Below are 19,286 nucleotides of genomic sequence, written 5' to 3' on the forward strand. Positions count from 1 at the left end.
CGCATGCCAGGCGAGCGCGCTACCGCTTGAGCCACATCCCCAGCCCACTTTTATGATTTTGTATCATGACTTTATATTCATCTCCAAAGGCTCCCACTTTTTCAGAGATTACCTTGGTTGTTATTGCCCTTTGCATTTAATATAAAATGTAGATACATCTTACATCTAAAAAGGAATGCCTGTTTTAATTTATTTTGTACTGGATGCACAGACAAATCTGGACAGAATTCATAACTTTACAATATTGAGTATGCCAATTCATGTACATGGTATAACCCTACATTTATTTAGGTCCTTTTTAATTTCAGAAGTGTTTTATAGTTTTTGGATAGAAACCTTTTATGTCTTTGACAAAATTTAGTTTATTATTTGATAGGTTTTCTTTTTCAAAGAGAGAGAGAATTTTTTAATATTTATTTTTTAGTTTTTGGTGGACACAACATCTTTATTTTTATGTGGTGCTGAGGATCGAACCCAGCATCCAGCGCATGCCAGGCGAGCGCGCTACCGCTTGAGCCACATCCCCAGCCCTGATAATTTTTTTTAATAAATATTTATTTTTTAGTTGTATTTGGGCACAGCACAATATCTTTATTTTATTTATTTATTTTTACGTAGTGCTGAGGACCAAACCCAGGGTCCCAGATATGCTACGTGAATGCTCTACCGCTGAGTCACAACCCCAGCCCCTATTTGATAGTTTTTGATGCAATTGTATTAGTATCTTTTGTTTTAAGGATTGAACTCAGGGTGCTTTATCACTGGGCTACATCCCCTATCCTTTTTTTTTCTTTTTTTTTTTGAGACAGGGTCTCACTGAGTTTCTGAGGGTCTTGTTAAGTTGCCCAGGCTGCCTTAAACTTTTGATCCTCCTGCCTCAGCCTCCCAAGTCACTGGGATTATAGGTGTGTGCCACCAATGCCTGGTTTGTAAAAATCTCCTGTTTAAAAATTTCAGTTCTGGCGTTTGTTTCTGTATAACAAATTGCAGTTGGTTTTTGTATTTTGGCATCTTATCCAGCAATCTTATGAAATCACTTATTAATTCAAATAGTTTGTAGCCATTCTTTTGTTTTTGGTACCTGGGATTGAACCCAGGGGGTGCTTAACCCCTGAGCAATATCCCAGCCCTTTTTTATTTTTCATTTTGAGGCAGGAGGATCACTAATTCAAACCCAACCTCGGAAACTTAATGAGGCCCTGAGCAACTTAGCAAGACCCTGTCTGAGCTACTGGGATTATAGGCATGGGCCACCATGCCCAGCCATTCTTCTGGATCTTAGATAACTATGCCATTTGAGAATACTGATAGTTGAAATATCACATGAGCCCTAATATAATTTTATGTGTCAATTAAAAAAGGAGTAATGACAGTTTTGTTTCTTCCTTTCCACTTCTTATACTGATAATTTTTACCTTGTTCACTGTCTTCTTCAGCACAATATTTGAAAAGTGGTGCTAGTGAGCATCCCTTAGAAAGTGTCATTTCATAGCCAAAGAGGAAAAACCCTAATCAAGTGGTCAAAGTTTTTGTCACCAGCAGTGAGACAAATAAAAATCATGTAGCAACTGCTAGAATGAAATGAGAAAAACAAAGAGTCACTACTGTGAGATCCCTGTCAAAGACATATGACCTGAATAGAGACATGAGGAAACTTCAGACAAATACAAACTGAGGGTCTGTAGTCTTTAGGAGGTTCAGGGTCATGAGAGTTCAAGAAAGAAACTCTTCCAGACTGAACATTAAAGAGACATTATGACTAAATGCAAAGTGTGATTATAAGGTGGATCTTTTTGCTAAGTGCATCTTTGGGCCCAACTAGAAGGAGTAGAATCTAGTCAGAGGGTTAGATGGTAGAAACAACAACATTAATTTCCCCATTCTGATGACTATGTAGGAAATATATTTATAGGAAATACTAGTGTTTGGGGGAAGTCATAGGGTATCACTTCAGAAGCTTGCTCTCAAATTTTTCAGGAACATTTTAAAAAATTATATTTGCAACTTTTCTATACTTTTGCATTGTGTTTCAAAATAAAGTGAAAATAAGCCAAACTTCACTTAATTGCAGAGAGGGCCACCAGGTGGAGTCCTTGGGCCAGAGAGCTGATTTACTTGGCCCTTCTGCTGGGTTAAAGAAAGCAAGGCAAGGAGGCAGAGTATTCTTCACTTTGATAAGGACAGAAATCAAACCAGAGGCAGTTTAATTCATTTTAGAGTATCTCTTTGAAGTTGGAAACAACTTTGTTTTTTGATTCCATTTCTTTTGGCCAGGTTTCTCAACTTAACTTCAGCACTACTATCATTTTGGGCTGCACAATTCTTTGTTGTGGGGCTGTCCTGTGTAATGCAGGATGTTTAGCAACATCCCTGGCCTCAATGTGTTACATTCCTCCAGTTGTTAAAAATGTTTCCAGACATTGCTAAAGCTTCCCTGGAAGACAAAATTCACTCCTGATTGAGAACTACTGACTTTCGCAATAATATATTCTTTGTTTTGGGCATTTTGGTTTCTGTAGCTTATAACCCTCTCGGGTGGCTAAGAGATGTCTGGTCATACCTAGTTTGGCTGGTCCATAGTGGTGGTGGGGTTTTGCATGGTGGGACAGAACCCCAGAACCTGAGACGGGTGCTCAGTGCTGGGCTACTCAAAGGTGCTTTTCTATGCACAGATAAGCAACAGAGCTTAGAGTATCAGGAAAGGCCTTAGACAACCAACCAGGATGAATAAAGCCTTGAGTTCATGGAAGAAAAAGCACTGTTCAAGGCCAACTCCAGCATGGAAACTCCTGTTTTCCCTCAGCAGCTAGTGTCCAGTTCCTTCTACATGGCTGGGCAGAACTTTAAAAAGCTGAAGATCAGCCATCATATGTTACTTTCCATCACCACAATATGATGGAAGACATTAAAATATCCCTTTGTACTTCCCCACCTCCTTTCCTTTCCATCTTCTTTGCTAAACCTCCACCTGTCTGCTGTACTTAGGCACCTGATAGCATACCCTAGGTTCCAGGTAAGATGCCTTCCAACCCTGTTACCAATGATGTAAATGCAGTGGATGGTGGTTCCCAAAGTTCAAGGACACTCCAATCCTGGATACATTTAGACCTTGTTTCCCTTTAATTTTTTAAAATTCTGTTCACTCACTTTCCCATTATAGGTGCATATTCTATAAAAAGTGCAGTTATCTCCAGTCCTTTAAAGATAGGATATAACATCAGCAGTAGCCTGCCTGGGAGGGATGGGAAGTGCGTTGCTAGAAAATTGGGATAAATTCTGAAAAATGTCACTTCCTGGAGATGATAGTTTAAAAAGTTCACTGTGGCTGGGCGTGGTGGTGTATGCCTGTAATCCCAGTGGCTTGGGAGGCTGAGGCAGGAGGATTGTGAGTTCAAAGCCAGCCTCAGTAACAGTGAGGTGCTAAGCAACTCAGTGAGACCCTGTCTCTAAATAAAATATAAAAAAAAGGCTGGGGATGTTGCCATTGATCGAGTTCCCCTGAGTTCAATCCCTGGTACAAAAGAAAAAAAAAAAGCATTGTGGCTGTGTTTGGTCAGTTGTAGAGTGATACCTTTCCTGGAGACAGCGAACCTCCTTCCTGGGTACAGGGATGGCAGCAACTTTGCCACTATGTGGCCCAAGGCAAGTCACTTCACCTTTGTGAGCCAGTGTCCGTGAAATGACAAATTGAGTAGATGACTTAAGATCCTGCCCCAGCTAAATTTAGATAATCCTTACCTTGAGGTTGGACCATTTGTGAACAGGCATCAAGTTAGTCAGGCTATTTTAATGAGGTAGCATTTAGTCATTAGGACTTTGTTCCTAGCTTCTTAACTTTCCCCTCAGGAAGTCAGGCCTGGCCACTGCAATGAGGGCAGGTGCTACTGAGCCTGCCTGGTTGGTATCTTGTAGTTGGTATTCTTTGGGAGATAGAAAGGGAGAATTTTTTTTTTTTTTTTTTTGGTGCTGGGGATTGAAGCCAGGCCCTTGTGCATGTGAGGCAAGCACTCTACCAAATGAGCTATATCCCCAGCCTGGGAATATGTTTTTTTTAATGATTCATCAAATCATAAGAGTATAAGTTCTCAGTGGACCCAGATTTCAATTCCAGGCCTTAGTGGCTCAAATGGTGCCCTGCGTCAGGGATATTTAGCAAGTTGCTAGTTTTAATTCAGTATCAGTCTCATGGGAGAGAATGGAATCCTATGGACATTTTCCCAGTACTGGCTATAGTATCCCAAATGCACTCATTCATTCTATTGTTTCATGGTGTCAACTTTGGTCAATTTGTGATTCTGGTGGACATCTCTCAGATTGTGTGGCCTTTCTGAGAGGGGCACATTGCTTCTTGCTCTGGCACAGTGCTCTCTGCAGCCACATTCTGCTACATAAGGCTATCCTTGTGGCCACTACTGATGTACTGGTGACAACCAATATAAAATAGGCTAACTGGAGTCTTGTCCTGGGGGAAAACAGCCAAGAAGCAGACCCAGAGTTTGTTCAAGGAACTGGACTTGTGCCAGTTTTACTTGGAAGCTGGATAATGATCTTGTCATTTGTCCCATCAACTGGAGAAGCAGGTTATGGAGAGAGAGGGAAGGGCACTGCTGCAGTACCAACAGGGTCCAGGTGACATTCAGTGCTGGTTCAGAGTTCCTAGTGTCTGGCCACATCACTCCCTGAAATTTGGAATCAATCCCGTATTCCTGAAATAACGCCTCTCACCTGCTTTTGCTTTTACCTGAGTTCTAACTGGTGCATTTTCTTTATCTGCAGAAGAATTCTAACAAGTACAAGCATCTGACCTTACGGAGAGGCCTTGGTAGAAATCCCAAGTGGCACTTAACCAATGGGTGCAGGGGTTTCACTCATTGAGCAAAAGACAAGTTACAGCTTATCTTTTATCAATAAATCATGTTTGCCAACTACAGGTGACAAGGTCAGTCTGAGATGTAAAGAGCTCCCTTTGACAAATGGAAGGTGACCTTCTATCTGGAGACGCTCTAGCTGCTCCACTCAACCAGGCTTTGGTTGCATAGAGAGGGTCTCTTTGCCAAAGGGACACCTGGCAAAGAGACCCTCCATTACTTCCTTATGTAAAGATTTCCATGTGATGACATCAAATAGATCCAGAAACCACAAAGCAATCTCCATTTCACAGACAGGTCAACCCTCAAGTTTAATGTTTTAGGTCTTAAAAAAAGAAATACAGGCTCTTCTTCCAGGAGATGTTAACTCTTTTATTAATTTAGGGTTAACATTGTATTTGCTTCACTGATTTATTTTTCAGAGTTGTGGATTCAATAGACAACAGCTGGGTTCTTGCCAGCTCACGGGTGAGAAGGCAAACACATTATCGTCAAAGAGGGGAGCAGGACACTATGGAGAGAGACAAGGTTGAAAAAATTTAAGGCAAATGTTATTCCCATATTAAAGGGAATTGATCAAGCAGATCTGTGTATTTCAATGAAAATATATGAAATATTTGTCAAAATAATTAACATTGGTAAAAATTAGAACACGTAGCTTATAAAATGCCTACACAGGTTTGGCAGAAATAAATCCAGCCATGTCACGTAGGCTCATACTATACAGACACAGGAGCGTCCACCTTGAGAGCAAGTCTCCTGAAGCACTGAGGCCGTGCCAGACATATTTTCAAAGCAATTCCATAAAATGGGAAGGAATGGATGATTAGATTCATGGGCTCGGTTTACATTTTGTTAAGGGGAATTGCTTGGTCATTGGGGTATCTTTTGGCTGGCCCTGGAATGCCTTCTTGGGACCTTCCTCCAAAGGCTCTGCATCAGGTAGAGTGATCATTTGGGCCCAGGGGACTCCTAGAGACACAGGCAGAACACAGTCACAGGACAGCTGGGCTCACTCAGAGAATGCTGCAGAGAGAGGAAGAGTCTTCTGATCTGGGTTTGGTATAGGACTTTCTAAGCTGCCACTGCAGTTTCAAAAGGAGCTGACTATGTAGATTCCATCCCCAGCGGTCATACATTTTATGACTATTTTATTTACAGTCTGACCAAACTGTCCCCCAGGCTGTGCTGTGGCAGGTGATGCACAGGTAGGTGGCTGGGCTCTTCATCACGTGTGAGGACAGCCCAGGGTCCTGCCAGCAGGCTGGTGAGATTTACTACAGAGCTGCACAAAAGCATGGGAGGGAGAGCAATGTGTGATACCAAGCGAATTTCCTTTCTGCTTTGGTCTTAAAGATTCAGTAAACTTAGGGTCTTAGAAGCTGCTCTGAAGCTGGAGCTGTGGATTCTTGTAATTCATTTTGTTCCCATTTTGAGTTTGCCAGAAGACTGTAGCCAGCAAGCAGAGTTTCAGAGGGTATCCTTGTTTCAGGAGCATGTCCTTAAGGGCCACCACCCACCTGGTTCAGGTACCTACAGATGCTGCAGAAGGATCTGGCTCCTGGGGAGATAAAACTGTCAGATGCTGAGCACTGCCCCTGCAACAGGTTCTGGCCAACAGTGTAGAGGAAGGTGGATGGGTAGATGGATGGACAGGAGAGGCCCTGCACTCTGTGGGCAGCTGGTACCCCTACCCAGCCAGGAGGCACGTGCGGCAGCAGAACTGTATGAAGAGTTTCCGTTCGCAGAGCCGGTTGGATTTCACCATCTCGCAGAAGGTTTCATCAGCTGGGGCCCCGCATCAGGAAAGGAAAAGAAGGGAAAGATCAGAGACTCTGGGATCTGTTAGGATTATTTCAACAGTTCTGTATTTACTGTGCACTGATGGTGCATCAGGTGGGGGGCACACAAAGTCCTGCTCCTGCCATGTGTTTCACTGTGCAAGTCTAGTGTGGCAGAGGTAGCACCTGGTGTGCAGAGGCTCTTGCTGAGTCTAAGTGACAAGAGGAAGGTTCATGACAGGAACAAGTAGGATAGGGTGGGGGCCCTGGGATTCCAGCTGGGTTGGGCCAGTATGGCCTTTGGTGCACAAGTGGACCTGTCTTTCTGGTCTGTGCTGTGTTGGTGGGAGGTTTAAGAAGAAGCAACTGTGGCAAGAAGGAGGGTGGGGCTGAAGGGAGGCAGGAATGCAGACTGCTGCCAGGTTCAGGGGACACTTCAAATGGGGAGGTGTGGGGATGAAGAGAGACATCAAGGTAGAAGGGCAGAACTCAGTGATGGGAAAGCTGAGGCTGGGGACAGGAGAAATGAAGGCTAATCCTTGGGCAGCTGCATTATCATTGTGATGCATTGTTATTAGTAGATCTGGGAATCTCTAGTGTGGCATCCTCACTTTCTTGGGCTGGATATATAACCTGGGCAGGTGACTTCCAAACAGGAAGCTTCCTGGCCTTTGAAGGGCCACAATTCTGCAAAACAAAAAAGTAATCCACAAGGCAGGGAGGTCACTGTGTGTTCTGCAGAGCACCTCGAGGCCTCTCTCTGTGGGCTTCACGCTCTGGTGGGTGGGACAGCACCACATATTTGCCGTGCCCTTTGGACACTCTGGAACTGTTTCCTTCCCTTGTGTGCCAGGACGTGGTGCCTAGAGCTACACGTGTAGCTCCTCCCTGCTGCTTGCTGAGCCACAGTATCCTCTCTATCATAGTGCATCTGGGAACGGCTCCTACACCAGACTTCTAGGAAGCAGTCCTCGGCCAACCCTGCTTGCCTGTAATCCCCAAATTGGGCACCACCTTTGGTTCCCTTGTGAGTTTCTGTTTTCACAACTTATCCTTGTCTCTTTATTTACCTGGAGAGTAAGAGCTCTCCCACAACACAAATGTGAGGCCTCTCTGTGCACAGGTGGCATTCCTGCTTCCTAGTGTGGGGCTGACTCTGGGTTCTGTCCTTCTAGTCTCAAGACTGAGTGGGACTTCTCCCCTCAAGGAAGCTGCCACACTCAGGCTTTCTGGGGGCCCTATGGCATGAGAATTGGAAGTACAAGAACAAAATCACTTTTAAGAGTCACTCATCATTAGCTGTGGCTGGGCTGGTCAACGTGTGAGAGACCCTACAGGGCTTTGAGAAGCCCCAGATAGCCCGCTGAATCAGGGACAAGTGTGCCTGTTCAGGGTGTGCCATGCCTGCTTTCCCTTTTGACCAGAGGCTGGTGGGCTGGGGCTCACCGTTGCTGCACGTGTGGTTGGTGATGCAGGAGGTCCCCAGCTGCGTGAAGCCTGTCTTACATTTGCTGCAGTTCCTGCTGGAGCCCTCGCAGCTCAAGCAGTTCTCTTCACACCTGTGGGAAGACACCAGCTGAGGCCTGGGGAAGAGGCCTAGCCACTCCAGGCTCCCTTCCTGGGGCTCTCCCACCCTCCCACCTTCCCTGTGCACACCCACAGCCCCCTCAGCTTTGGTCCTCTCTGGAGAGGCTGCAACTGTGTCCCCCAGGATGCTCTGAAACACAGGTCACGTGTTGACGAGACTTCCTTCCTGTCTGACTTGACTTTTTCCCAGGAGGGTGAAGACAGCCATGGCCGGTTAGCTGGAGCATGCCCATGAGTGAAGGCCTGGCCTGCATCTCTGAGACTCCCTGTGGCATATCTGGACACCATCCTGGGCTCTGGTGCTCACCTGAAGTGTGGCTCCCAGAGCTGGATGGGCATGTGCTTCCTCTACAGGCTGCCAGCTGCAGTGGCTATAGGCTTGGGGTTGGGGCCAGATTTCTCCCAGGGAGGTGACAAACCTGATTCCAGAGCTCACAGGAGGGCTGCTGCTGCCCACAGGCTGACTGTCCTTGGCTGCCATGCCTACGTACCTCAAAGAGGTGGGAATGCCCTTCTAATTCCTTCCCCTCCTAGGGCAGTCCTACTTCAGTGTGGCCCAGAGCTGGACCCAGAGATATTATTAATGCAGAGTCCTATGATCTCAGGGACAGTCTGTACACTATAGTTGAGGTCACATTTGCCAGTTTTACAGGAACACATGTTTTCATTTACATATGGTCTGTGGTTGCTTTTGTGCTCTGGTGGCAGAGCTGAGTAGTTGTGACAGAGGTGGTATGGCCCCCAAAGTCTAAGGTACCTACCACCTGATACTTTATTTTTTCAGTGCTGGGATTGAAGCCAGGGGTGCTTTACCACTGAGCTACATCCCCAGCTCTTTTTATTTTAAAAGTTTTAATCTTGAAACAGGGTCTCACTAAGTTGCCAAGGCTGGCCTCAAACCTGCAATCCTGCCTCTGTCTCTCCATAACTGAGATTCTATCCAAACCTTCAAAGAAACAAGAGCTTGAATCTGCATGTTTTCTCTCCAGGGCCATGTATACAGCCACACCATACCTGTTGCTTTTTCTAGCTCCTGGTGACTAGGTCCATAATGCTCCTGGCTGATGCCCACCTCCCCATCACTGCCAGAGAAGCAGGGAACAGACCCCACGAGCGGATCTCAGAGCAAATGGGAAAGGCATGTGGGGCAAGAGCCTGGCTCTGCCAATGTATGGGCCTGCTTAGGATTGCTCCTCCTGCCTCATATGTGAGACCTTCAGTAACCAGATGCCAACAGGTCCCATGAAGGCCTCTTTCCAAAGTAATCTTTTGACAGGGTCTAAAATGGCCACCACTGGGCCCAGTTGTGGCATCCCTCCAGCTAGATAAGAGGTGACTTTTTTATTCCTAGTTTTCCTGAGGAAGCCAAAATTAGAGTTCAGACCTTTAGTTTCTGCATGTCAGTGTGTTAACCCCATGGGCAAACCCGCATGCAGGAGCCTTTCCAACTTATTTCTCCAATAATAACAGCCTGCCGACGCCTCACACTCTCTCCAGGGCCCCTGGGTTGCGGGAGGAGGGGAGGAGAAGGTGGGGGGCAGTGGTCAGAGGACTTGCCAGAGTCAACCATATAGGATTCTATTCCTAACTCTCTTTTGGGAAGCTCTTGCAGTCTGGTCCCTGTCACACAACCTCCCTAAACACACCTCTGCACCTTCTGATGGTCCAGCCACAGGTCCCCAGTGCACAAGGGATGATTATTCCTGGGGGACCCTCCTGGCATCTCTTACCAACATGCACACCAGTGAGATGGGAGCTAGGCCTAAGCCCAGTCACTTAAATGAATGTCAGTTAGCTGGTAGACCTGGGCATCTCGGGTCATGACTGATGGGTGTGGAGTGGGCTATGGTTGAGAACCAGTAAGACACAGTTTCTCTTCTTCAAATATGACCCTACTTGAATGTGGTAGGATGGAAGGTTCCTTGGTTTTCTGTTGCTGTGTCTCAAACTGCCAACAAAATAATTCATTCTCAATGGCTCCCAGTTCTGCAGGCAGAAGCCCAGGCAGGCTCAGCTGGGTTCCCTGCTTAGGGTCTCACAAGGCCCAGGGCATGGTGGCAAGCTGACCTGGGCTCTTATCTGGAGGCATGGGAGAAGAATCCAGCATCATCCTGCCCTGAGACAGGGGTGATGCTGCCCCTGTGTCCTCCCGCCTCAGCTGCCTTGTGGTTCCTGTTTCCTCCTGTCAGGTGACTGTGCTGGCAGGTGGTTTTTTGGGCAGAGGGTGTTTCAGATGCCCCTGGTTCTTCTCTAATCCCTATTTCACCCCAAAACCCCATGGCAACTTTCCCCTGCCACATTCTGGAAGGGAAGACACGTGCCCTGCAGCTCCTTTTCCCTGCACCATTCTGGGGCCACTCCCATCAGCCTCCCACCTTATGGATCTGCATGTGAGAGCTGGACTCAGGCCACCTGCTCCAGGAGCCTTTGCCAAGCTTCAGTTTAAGTACAGACTAAAGCAGAATGCATGTCCCCGAGGGTCTCTATCTTACTGGGCATCCAGTGGGAAGAGGTGGTGGGGGGATGAGAAATGAGTCTACCCCTTGGGCAAGTATCCTACCAAGTTGCTCTCTTTTTCTTCCAAGATATCTTTGCTTGTTCCTGAAGGTCTTCTTACTAAGGCATGGGGGTGACCAGAACCTCTTTTGAGATACTTTTCATGGACTATTCTGAGCTTCAGGCCACAGCTTCCCCGTCTTTGCATTTGGGTTGCTAACCCAGCAGGCCTGTGTGCTGACCTGACTTCCATATACAGCCCCCTGGACAGGCCAGTGTTCTGTCCTAGCTGCCTTGTCCTACCCACAGAGATGGCCAGAGAGACAACATTCTGGGACCTGGAGGAAGACTGCGGCTCTCTAGAAGCAGATGCTGTCCACATTGGGAGAGACCTACAGAACTAAGTGGACCAAGACCCTTCTTCCTGGGGAGGAGTCCACCCTGATGGGTTCTTCAGGGCCAGAGGACTCTGAAAGATGAAAGTTCCCCCACCCCACCTCCGGGTACTGGGGATTGAACCCAGGGGCACTCTACCACTGAGCTACATCATCAGTCCTTTTTCATTTTTTATTTTGAGACAGAGTCTCACTGACTTGCTGAGAGTTTCGTTAAATTGCCCAGGTTGGCCTTGAACTTGCAATCCTCCTGCCTCAACCTCCTGAGTTGATGGATTACAGGTGTTCAGTATTGCCCTGGCTTGAAAGATGGAAATTCTGTGAAGAGCCAGCACTTTATCACTTGGTGGCTCTGCAGGGCTCTTCCTGGGGTGTCTGTCCTAGACACCCGGTGTGTCAGCCCCAGCACTGGACTCCCCTTGGGGTAAACAGCTTCTCCTCAAATAAGAAACTCCTGATCCTTCATGTCCAAGGAGGGGCGTACAGTGGCTGTCTGCATCCTGCCTCCTGGAGGCTGGAGACACCATGGCCTCTGGGCACCACATAATAGGTCTGCTTGCCACAGGTGTGGGCATAGCATTCCCTGGAATCCAAGATATTTGACAAATTAAAGTGATTATCACTTTTTAGTTCCAAGTTCTCCCCAGATGCCATTCTTACTTTAATTATCTGCAAACCAGCTGTCTGGGGAAACTGTTACTTCAGACAACTGTGCTCAGGGCCCTGAGTAGGACTCAGCAAGGCTGGAAGAAATGTGGCGACTTTCCCATTTCAAACCGACTCAGTAGAAGGGCTGGACTTTGCACAGACATGGGACCCCTACCAGAGCCTCTTGAGGGTTACATAAGTGTAAGGACTTGGTGATCTCATTGGCTTACTGTACAGTTGTGTGTTTTTAAGGGATTAGGTGACAACCCACAGCAGTTCTCAGATTTGCCTGGGGACAGGCCTCATTATGGGGGGCACCTACCAAAGCCTATGTGTTGCCCACTGATCATGATTGTCCCAGGCCTCTCTTGCTATGAGTCTATTTCAGACAGAGGGTACCACCCCTTCCCTCACAGCCCACCCCACTGTCACATCACTATTATCACCTTCAGCTCCTGCCTGCTGTTCTCTCCACAAATATAACAGGCTGCCCTGTCTTGCTGCTGGGTCTGGGTTTATGATGTTCCAATATGAGGCAATCTTCAGCAAGACAAGAGGAGACCAAAGCACATGGCTTCTCCCTTAAGGACCAGTAACACAGCCAAATTTCCATTACCACACAAGGAAGGTGGACTGTGTGTGTGTATACACAGGAGTAAATGGAGAATGAGGGGGTTAAATATATGTGGATTCACTACAGAAGAAATGGAGTTAGAATGATGAGATGGTCAGGGTCCTTAGAATGTTTTTAAAAGCTCCAAATGTGGTTTCCAGTGTGAAGCCATCCAGTGTAGTCTGCTACTTGGATGTGAGTACCATGAGACAGGCACCTTGTTCTTCTGTTTCTTGCCCCATCCCAGCTGCTACCCAGTGCCTGGTGCATAGCAGGTATTCATCGAATAAGTATGCATTAAATAAACAAAGGCACAAAGGTTACTGACTAGCTTGTGATCTTGGCAATCACTAACTGTAGTCACTCCTTCCTCAGTAAATGGGTTCCTATCTGCCCACTGTACCTATAATAGCAGGTAATGTTGCACGTCCCTTCTCTAGGCCCCAGAAAAGGTGCCACAACACCTGGCCCTCTGGCCACTCCTCTGTTGGACACAGCATGCTACCATTCCCCAGTGGCGTGAGCTTGGAAGACTGTACCTTCGACACACTTTGTGGGGCAAGCCAGGCATCTCCTCTGGGTAGAAGCCCTCACCACAAGATGGCACACATTTCCAGTCTTGGAAGTGGAAGTTTTTTGCACAGTGAATACATTCTTCTCTGCTGGGCCCTGAGAGGTACAGGAAAGGAAGCAGATGTCAGGGACTACTTGCTGAAGGTCCCATCCTAGGCTTGTTCCAGTGTCCTGCCCTGTGAGGTTTATGGTAATGTTTTAGATGTCCCAGGCCAGCCACACAGTTGGCATTTACCAGTTGCTCACTGAGGACTGTGCTGTGCTCACTAACTTTTAGGTGGGTATTGCCATTCCCCTTTCACAGATGGGGTCATTAGACACATGATCTGACCTCAGTAGGGAACATGCCTTCCCATGGCCCATACCATGATGACTGGCCCAGATTCCAAACACTTCTTTCCCTGCCAGGCTTAGTTAGGCCTCACTTCTGCTACAGCCAGTGCCGTAGCCACCCATCAGCCACTGTGGCCAACCAAGATGTGCTGCAACTAAAATAGTACCCACTGGATTTCGAAGTCCTACTGTTAAAAAAGAATGCAACATAGTTCATTTTTAAAAATATTGATACATGTTGAAATGATAGTTTTAAATACATTAGGTTAAAGAAGATACATTGCTAAAATTATTTTCATTTGTTTCTTTTCACTGTTTTAAGATATGGATATTGTAGCTCAGTGGCACAGCTTGCCTTGCATGTATGAGGTGCTGGGTTCGATCCTCAGCACCACATAAAAATGAATAAATAAAATACAGGTATTGTGTCCATCTACGAGAGAGAGAGAGAGAGAGAGAGAGAGAGAGAGAGAGAGAGAGAGGTTTACTGAGACATTTAAAATTGCACCTGTGGCTGGTATTTGTAGCCTATATCATAGTCTCACTGGATTATCAAGGCATTTTCAGTAAAAAAAAAAAAAATGAGTAGGGGCTTATGGGGTGGGGAGGCATGGCCTGAAGAGACACAACTTCTGAGCTAAGGATCAAAAATTATGGAGGAAATCCTGCAGCTTGGCCCAGAGTCAGTGGAATTGTTGCCCTTGGTCAGATGCTGTATTATAGTGACTAGACAAATATCCCCAAGAACTATTTGACAAGGGACCTTAGACAGAGGCAAGGAGGTGGCCACTGGCTGGCAGTTTAGAAGGCTGAGAATGGGAAGGAAATCATCTCAGATGCTGCTATGTTTTGGATATGGTTTGAGAGTGTCCCCAAATGTCATGTGTTGGGATCTTGGTCTTCAGTGTGGCAGTGTTGGGAAGTGGTAGGACCTTAAAGAGGTGGGGCCTAGTAATTATTTCTGGTCCCTCCTCTCTCTCTGGCTTTCTGTCTTGCCATGTGATCCCTTCCTCTCAAGGGCTCCTGCCATCGTGATGCCATCTGCCATGAGATCCTCACCAGAGCTGAGCTGATGCTGGCACCATGCTTTTAGACTCTAGAACGGTAAGTTAAATGAACCTGTTTTCCTTATAAGCATGCCACATCAGTTACTTTGTTTTAGTAACAGAAAACAGGCTAATCCACTTAATTATGGTAAACTTTTTTATCCCAATTTAATATGATTTTGGTCTTAGACTGTGGACTGAAAGCTAACACAGTGATAGCAACTCTTCTTAGAATAACTGGACTAAGTTGAGGCTTCTCTGCTGCATCAAAGGAAAATTCTTTGCAGAAGTTCCAGAGCCCTGGGGGCTCAAGGATCTGGGGCTACTCTATATCTTAGAACCCCCTAGGAAGAAATTATGAGCTCTTCCAGGCTAAGCTCATCCTTAGATAATCAGGAAGAGAAAAACCCAGAGGGCTCAGGATTTTGAGTGGGAAGTAGAAGCAGGATCCTCTGGGGGTAATGGGGACTCTATAATGGTCCAGAGTCTCCAAATGGGGTCCTTTTCCCCCTGTGATTGTGATTGAAGAAGACTGCCCCAGGTACAGTAGGGATTCAGTCAGGTTTATGTTGTTCTCAGTGGGAAGCTGGTCTCTAGCTTTGACCAACCAACCTTCCTATACTTTATCCCTAGGGAGCATCTGCAGGTCAAGGTGGTGGGCTCTGTGTACTTGGAAGGGCCTTCATTCTGTGTTGGGACTCAGAGGATGTTCAGTGCCTACCACTGCCTCTCCCCTCCTGCCTTACTGGCTTAACTCTGTCACCTCCACTGTTCTTCCTCCACACTACAATCTTTACTTAATGCGCGAGGAGCCTCTGTGTTGGCAAAGGAAGCTTGTTCTTATTGGTCATCCCTTTGATGCTCAATTTATTTACTTTTTGGTGGTGCCGTGGATCAAACCCAGGGGTTTGTGCATGCTAAGCATGCACTCTACCACTGAGCTACACCTCAAGTCTAATGTTCAAATTTTTAAATGTAAAATTTGATTATGGGCTGGGGTGTAGCCAAGTGGCACAGCAATTTCCCAGCTTCCCAGCATGTGTGAGGCCCTGGGTTCTGTTCCTAGCACCATTAAAAAAAAAAAAAAAAAAAAAAAAAAAAAGAGTTGATACACATTCAGTTGGGGAATATGAAAAACTCTGGAGGTGGATGGTGGTATTGGTTGTAAAAGAGTGAACGTACTTAATGCTACTGAACTATACATCAAAAATTGGTCAAGATGGGTGGCGGAGATACTGAGCAGGTGGATAATGGGCATCAAACACAGTTAGCGAAGGGGAGTAGTTCTAACGCTGTACAGCTCAGTAGGGCAACTAAAGTCTACCACAATTATACATTTCCAAATAACTAGAAAAGAGTTTGAGAGTCCCCAACACATAGAAATGATGATATTTGAGGAGATAAAAATGCTGATTACTCTGATTTGGTCATAAATAAGTACAAATATTATATGTTTATGAAAATATAAAAAACTGGTCAAGATGGTAAATTTTGTGTTATGTATATTCTACTGCAATAAAAAAAAGCTGATTGAACACACATTTTCTAAGCAAAGGTTTTTTTCACAACTACTAAAAATGACTTTTATAACTCAGTCAAAGTCTCTCAAGGATTCCATTAAGTCACAAGTCATTATAGGCTTTGAACGCTTTAGAGGCACCCATGATCATAACGATAATAGTGAAATGGGTTGCGCTTTCGCTAACCCATTATGCTGCCTCATTCATGGACCCCAGCGCAAAATGAATGCAGAGCCCTTGTTCAGAAAGCAAGAGCAGCGTGCCATTACAGGAACTAAGACAGGAAACAATCTCTTTTCTCTGAAATCTCTCTACTGAGCTGTCATGGTGTTTTTATTTGTTATTTCATTTGCTAGGCCAAAGATGCCCATGGTGACGACTGACCCTCACAGGTCCCTGGGGCACTGTTCCTCATCCAGACCTGTAGGTGCCTAGATGTGTGTGTGTCCACTGGCTGCCAGTTGCTGACCAATGTCCCAGTTAGGTAAGTGGAGCCAGGTTAGTGCCACAGGTCCACTACATCAACCCATGGTGGACACACTGATCCCCAAGGGAATCACAAGCTCCACGCCAGGATGCACTGGGCACCTGCACTGAAGATGCAAAAGAAGCTCATTCCCTTGAAGTCACCTGTTGAGTGTGCTGGGGGGTACAGGGTGAAGACAGGTGATATTATGCTCTACTTGGATGCCACCAGGTACTCAAAACTGACCCTGACCTTTCCCATGATGGTGTCTAGCACATTGTGTCGGTGGTGGACAACAGCAGTCACTGTGCAAGAGTTGGGAGAGGAAGGCCAGGCAGCCCCATGGCTCTAGGGGGCAGGGAGTGGGCAGCTGAGAACAGGTGCTTCTAATGACACCCACACCTGATGGGGAGCAAGCAGCTTCCAGGTGACCATAAGTGGGGGGAGGGAGACTTCTGCAGCTGCCTGGGGTTGCACCTGTTCCTAGGAGGTTAGAAAGAACCAAGGCAAAAAAAGAAAAAAAAAAAAAAGAAAAAGAAAGAACCAAGGCGCAGAGAAAATGGGGAAGTATGGAGAATCCTAGCTCCCAAGAGCTTTAGACTTGCATACTGTTGAATTAAGTGCCTGAAGTGATAGAGAAGACAAGGGATTGAGATGAGAAAACCTACAAGTGTAGCTCATCTACAGCTCATCAAGTGGTCTGGGGACATGGAGAAAAAGAAGTGAATTGAATTATTGAATCAAAAGTGTTATAAACTACACGCCTGAATGTTACGAATCAAGGGACTCTGACATTTAAATAAGCATCACGAGTGATGCTTCTTAATTGACATGGACTAAACAATGAGTCAAGAAACAAAAAATAAAAAAATAAAGATGACAGATGAAAAGATGACAGGGCAACATGCTAGAAGAGCTGCTGGGCTGACCACAGGTGAAACTCTTCCAGATGCTGAGCTTGGTTCCTTCTGGGGTTGTCCCAGGAGGGTATGGAGGTGGCTTAGGGTCAGCCCCAACCATCACTTGTGATTCTGGCCCTGACCACATCCTTGGTTACTCTTGGCATGTCCACTCTTGAACAGCCCAGGTGCAGCTACAAAGGGCTAGGCTGGCCACACTGGGAAGGGTGGGCTGCCCCATCCTGTCGAATTTCTGATGAATGGTGTCATGGCAACTGATTTAGCAGACACCTAATTCTTAAATTTTTAGGCTATGAAAACTCACTTATGTGAGTTTCTCAGAATACACCATTCTGTGCTGGGGGAAGGAGGAAGGACAAAGAGGAGAAAACTTCATCTGAAATATATCTGAGCCCACAAACTCATGGTGTGCCTCAAGTTACTTGTGCAGATAACTGCAAAATTAAACTCAATAAAATGAATGCAATCTCCAAGATATTCTGCATAAAAACTGTGCCTGGAGACATCTGTGCTATAATCTTTGTGGGGAATTACAATACATGTAAAATTGTTTATAGTAGTCTTTTCCTCTTTGAATAAAATGCTCAAAATAAGTGAACACAGGTACAAAGAATTAAGGTTTTGTTTTGAAACATCCCCATCCCTATTCCCACCTGGATCCATTTCAGCTTCTCTAGGAGGCTTCTGAATCTTTATGGTGTTAAATTTTAGTGCAATAATGCAGCAAGAGCCAAGCTCCAAGGCAAGATGGCTCATGAGCAGTTCAGTAACTTTTATCCCTTGCCTGAAAGCATCCACTGCCTGGCTGCATTTCTTTTCTCTCTTTTCCTTTCCTTTCCCCCTCCCTGCCCTCATATTTCCTTCCTCTCCCCTCCCCTTTCCTTTTGATCCCCTTCCTTTTCCTTTCCTTCCTGGGATTGAACCCTGGGACACTTTATTACTGAGCTACATCCCCAGTCCTTTTTTTTTTTAAAAAAAAAAAAAAACCTTTCATTTTAAGACAGGGTTTTACTAAGTTTCTCAGAGTCTTGATAAGTTGCTGAGACTTCACCTCAAACTTGTGATCCTCCTGCCTCAGCCTCCTGAGTTGCTGAGATTACAGATATGCACCTATAATTATTGGCCTGGCTGAGTTTCTAATGCTGGGAAACCCAAGCTGCTTGCTCAGTGGGCCTTTGCATTTTTTATTGCTTTTTGTTTTCTAACTTGAAAATTGTGGAATAATGTACATAACATAAAATTTACCATCATCTTAATCATTTTAAATGTTCAGTTCAGTGGTATTAAGTACGTTCACATTTGTTGTGCAACCATCACTTCCCTCCTTTTCTAGAACTTTTCCATCTTCCTAAATTCATTAAACAATAACTCTTCATTCACCTCCTCTCATCCATGGGAGCCTTTGTGTTTTATTTTGCCTTCCTGTTTTTATAGTCTTTTTTTTTTTTTCCTTGCAGTGCTAGGAATTTTCTCTAGGGCTTTGCACGTGCTAAGCAAGTGCTCCATCACTGAGCTACATCCCAGTCCCTTGCCTTTGTTTTTTAAATGCTCTAATAAATGCATATGCCCATGATGTTCTAGGTTTGCTTTCTAGGTTTCAAGGTAGCTAGCCTAATCCTCTCAGTAACCCTGACTGCAACTGTCCAAGGAAACTAAGGCCTCTGCAGGCCCTGAGCTCACCCACGCAGGTTCGGCAGGTGTGATGGCATTCTCCACATCTGATCAGCTCAGAATCAAAGTAGGTGCCTGGCTCACAGTCTGGAAGACAGCTGCCCCGTGCAAGGCTGTTGAAAAGAAAAAGAGGCTGGTTTCCACATCTGTTCCAAAATTCTAATGAAATTATAATTTGCCTTCAAACATCTTTCACAGGAGGAAATGAAAGTTGTTGAAGCACAAGGCTTTGTGTCTCTGAAGGCTCCCAGCTAATGAAAGCTAGCAAAGCTCTCCTGAAGCTAGCTAGAGGTAGACTGTGCCTTGGTCCTGGCACAGGAGGCCCAGGCCTCAGGCTCTTTCCTGTGCCAGCTTCTCTTCACTGCTGAT

General features: G+C 45.8%; 1 protein-coding gene across 2 annotated transcripts in view; it reads right to left on the reverse strand.

The window, feature by feature from the left end:
- Window positions 1-5,226: 5,226 nt before the first annotated feature.
- The window catches only part of Pcsk6 (proprotein convertase subtilisin/kexin type 6), a 192,126-nt gene continuing 178,066 nt past the window's right edge, over window positions 5,227-19,286 (reverse strand). For both annotated transcript variants that reach the window (XM_027955269.3, XM_027955265.3), the window contains 4 exons: window positions 18,927-19,030; window positions 12,928-13,057; window positions 8,096-8,208; window positions 5,227-6,656 (listed from right to left, as the gene is read on the reverse strand). In XM_027955269.3, the coding sequence (XP_027811070.2) occupies window positions 6,559-6,656; window positions 8,096-8,208; window positions 12,928-13,057; window positions 18,927-19,030 (445 nt within the window). In that variant the 3' untranslated portion in view covers window positions 5,227-6,558. The remainder of the gene's footprint in view (window positions 6,657-8,095; window positions 8,209-12,927; window positions 13,058-18,926; window positions 19,031-19,286) is intronic.

The sequence above is a fragment of the Marmota flaviventris genome, chromosome 2, assembly GCF_047511675.1.
Source record: "Marmota flaviventris isolate mMarFla1 chromosome 2, mMarFla1.hap1, whole genome shotgun sequence".
Lineage (NCBI taxonomy): Eukaryota > Metazoa > Chordata > Mammalia > Rodentia > Sciuridae > Marmota > Marmota flaviventris.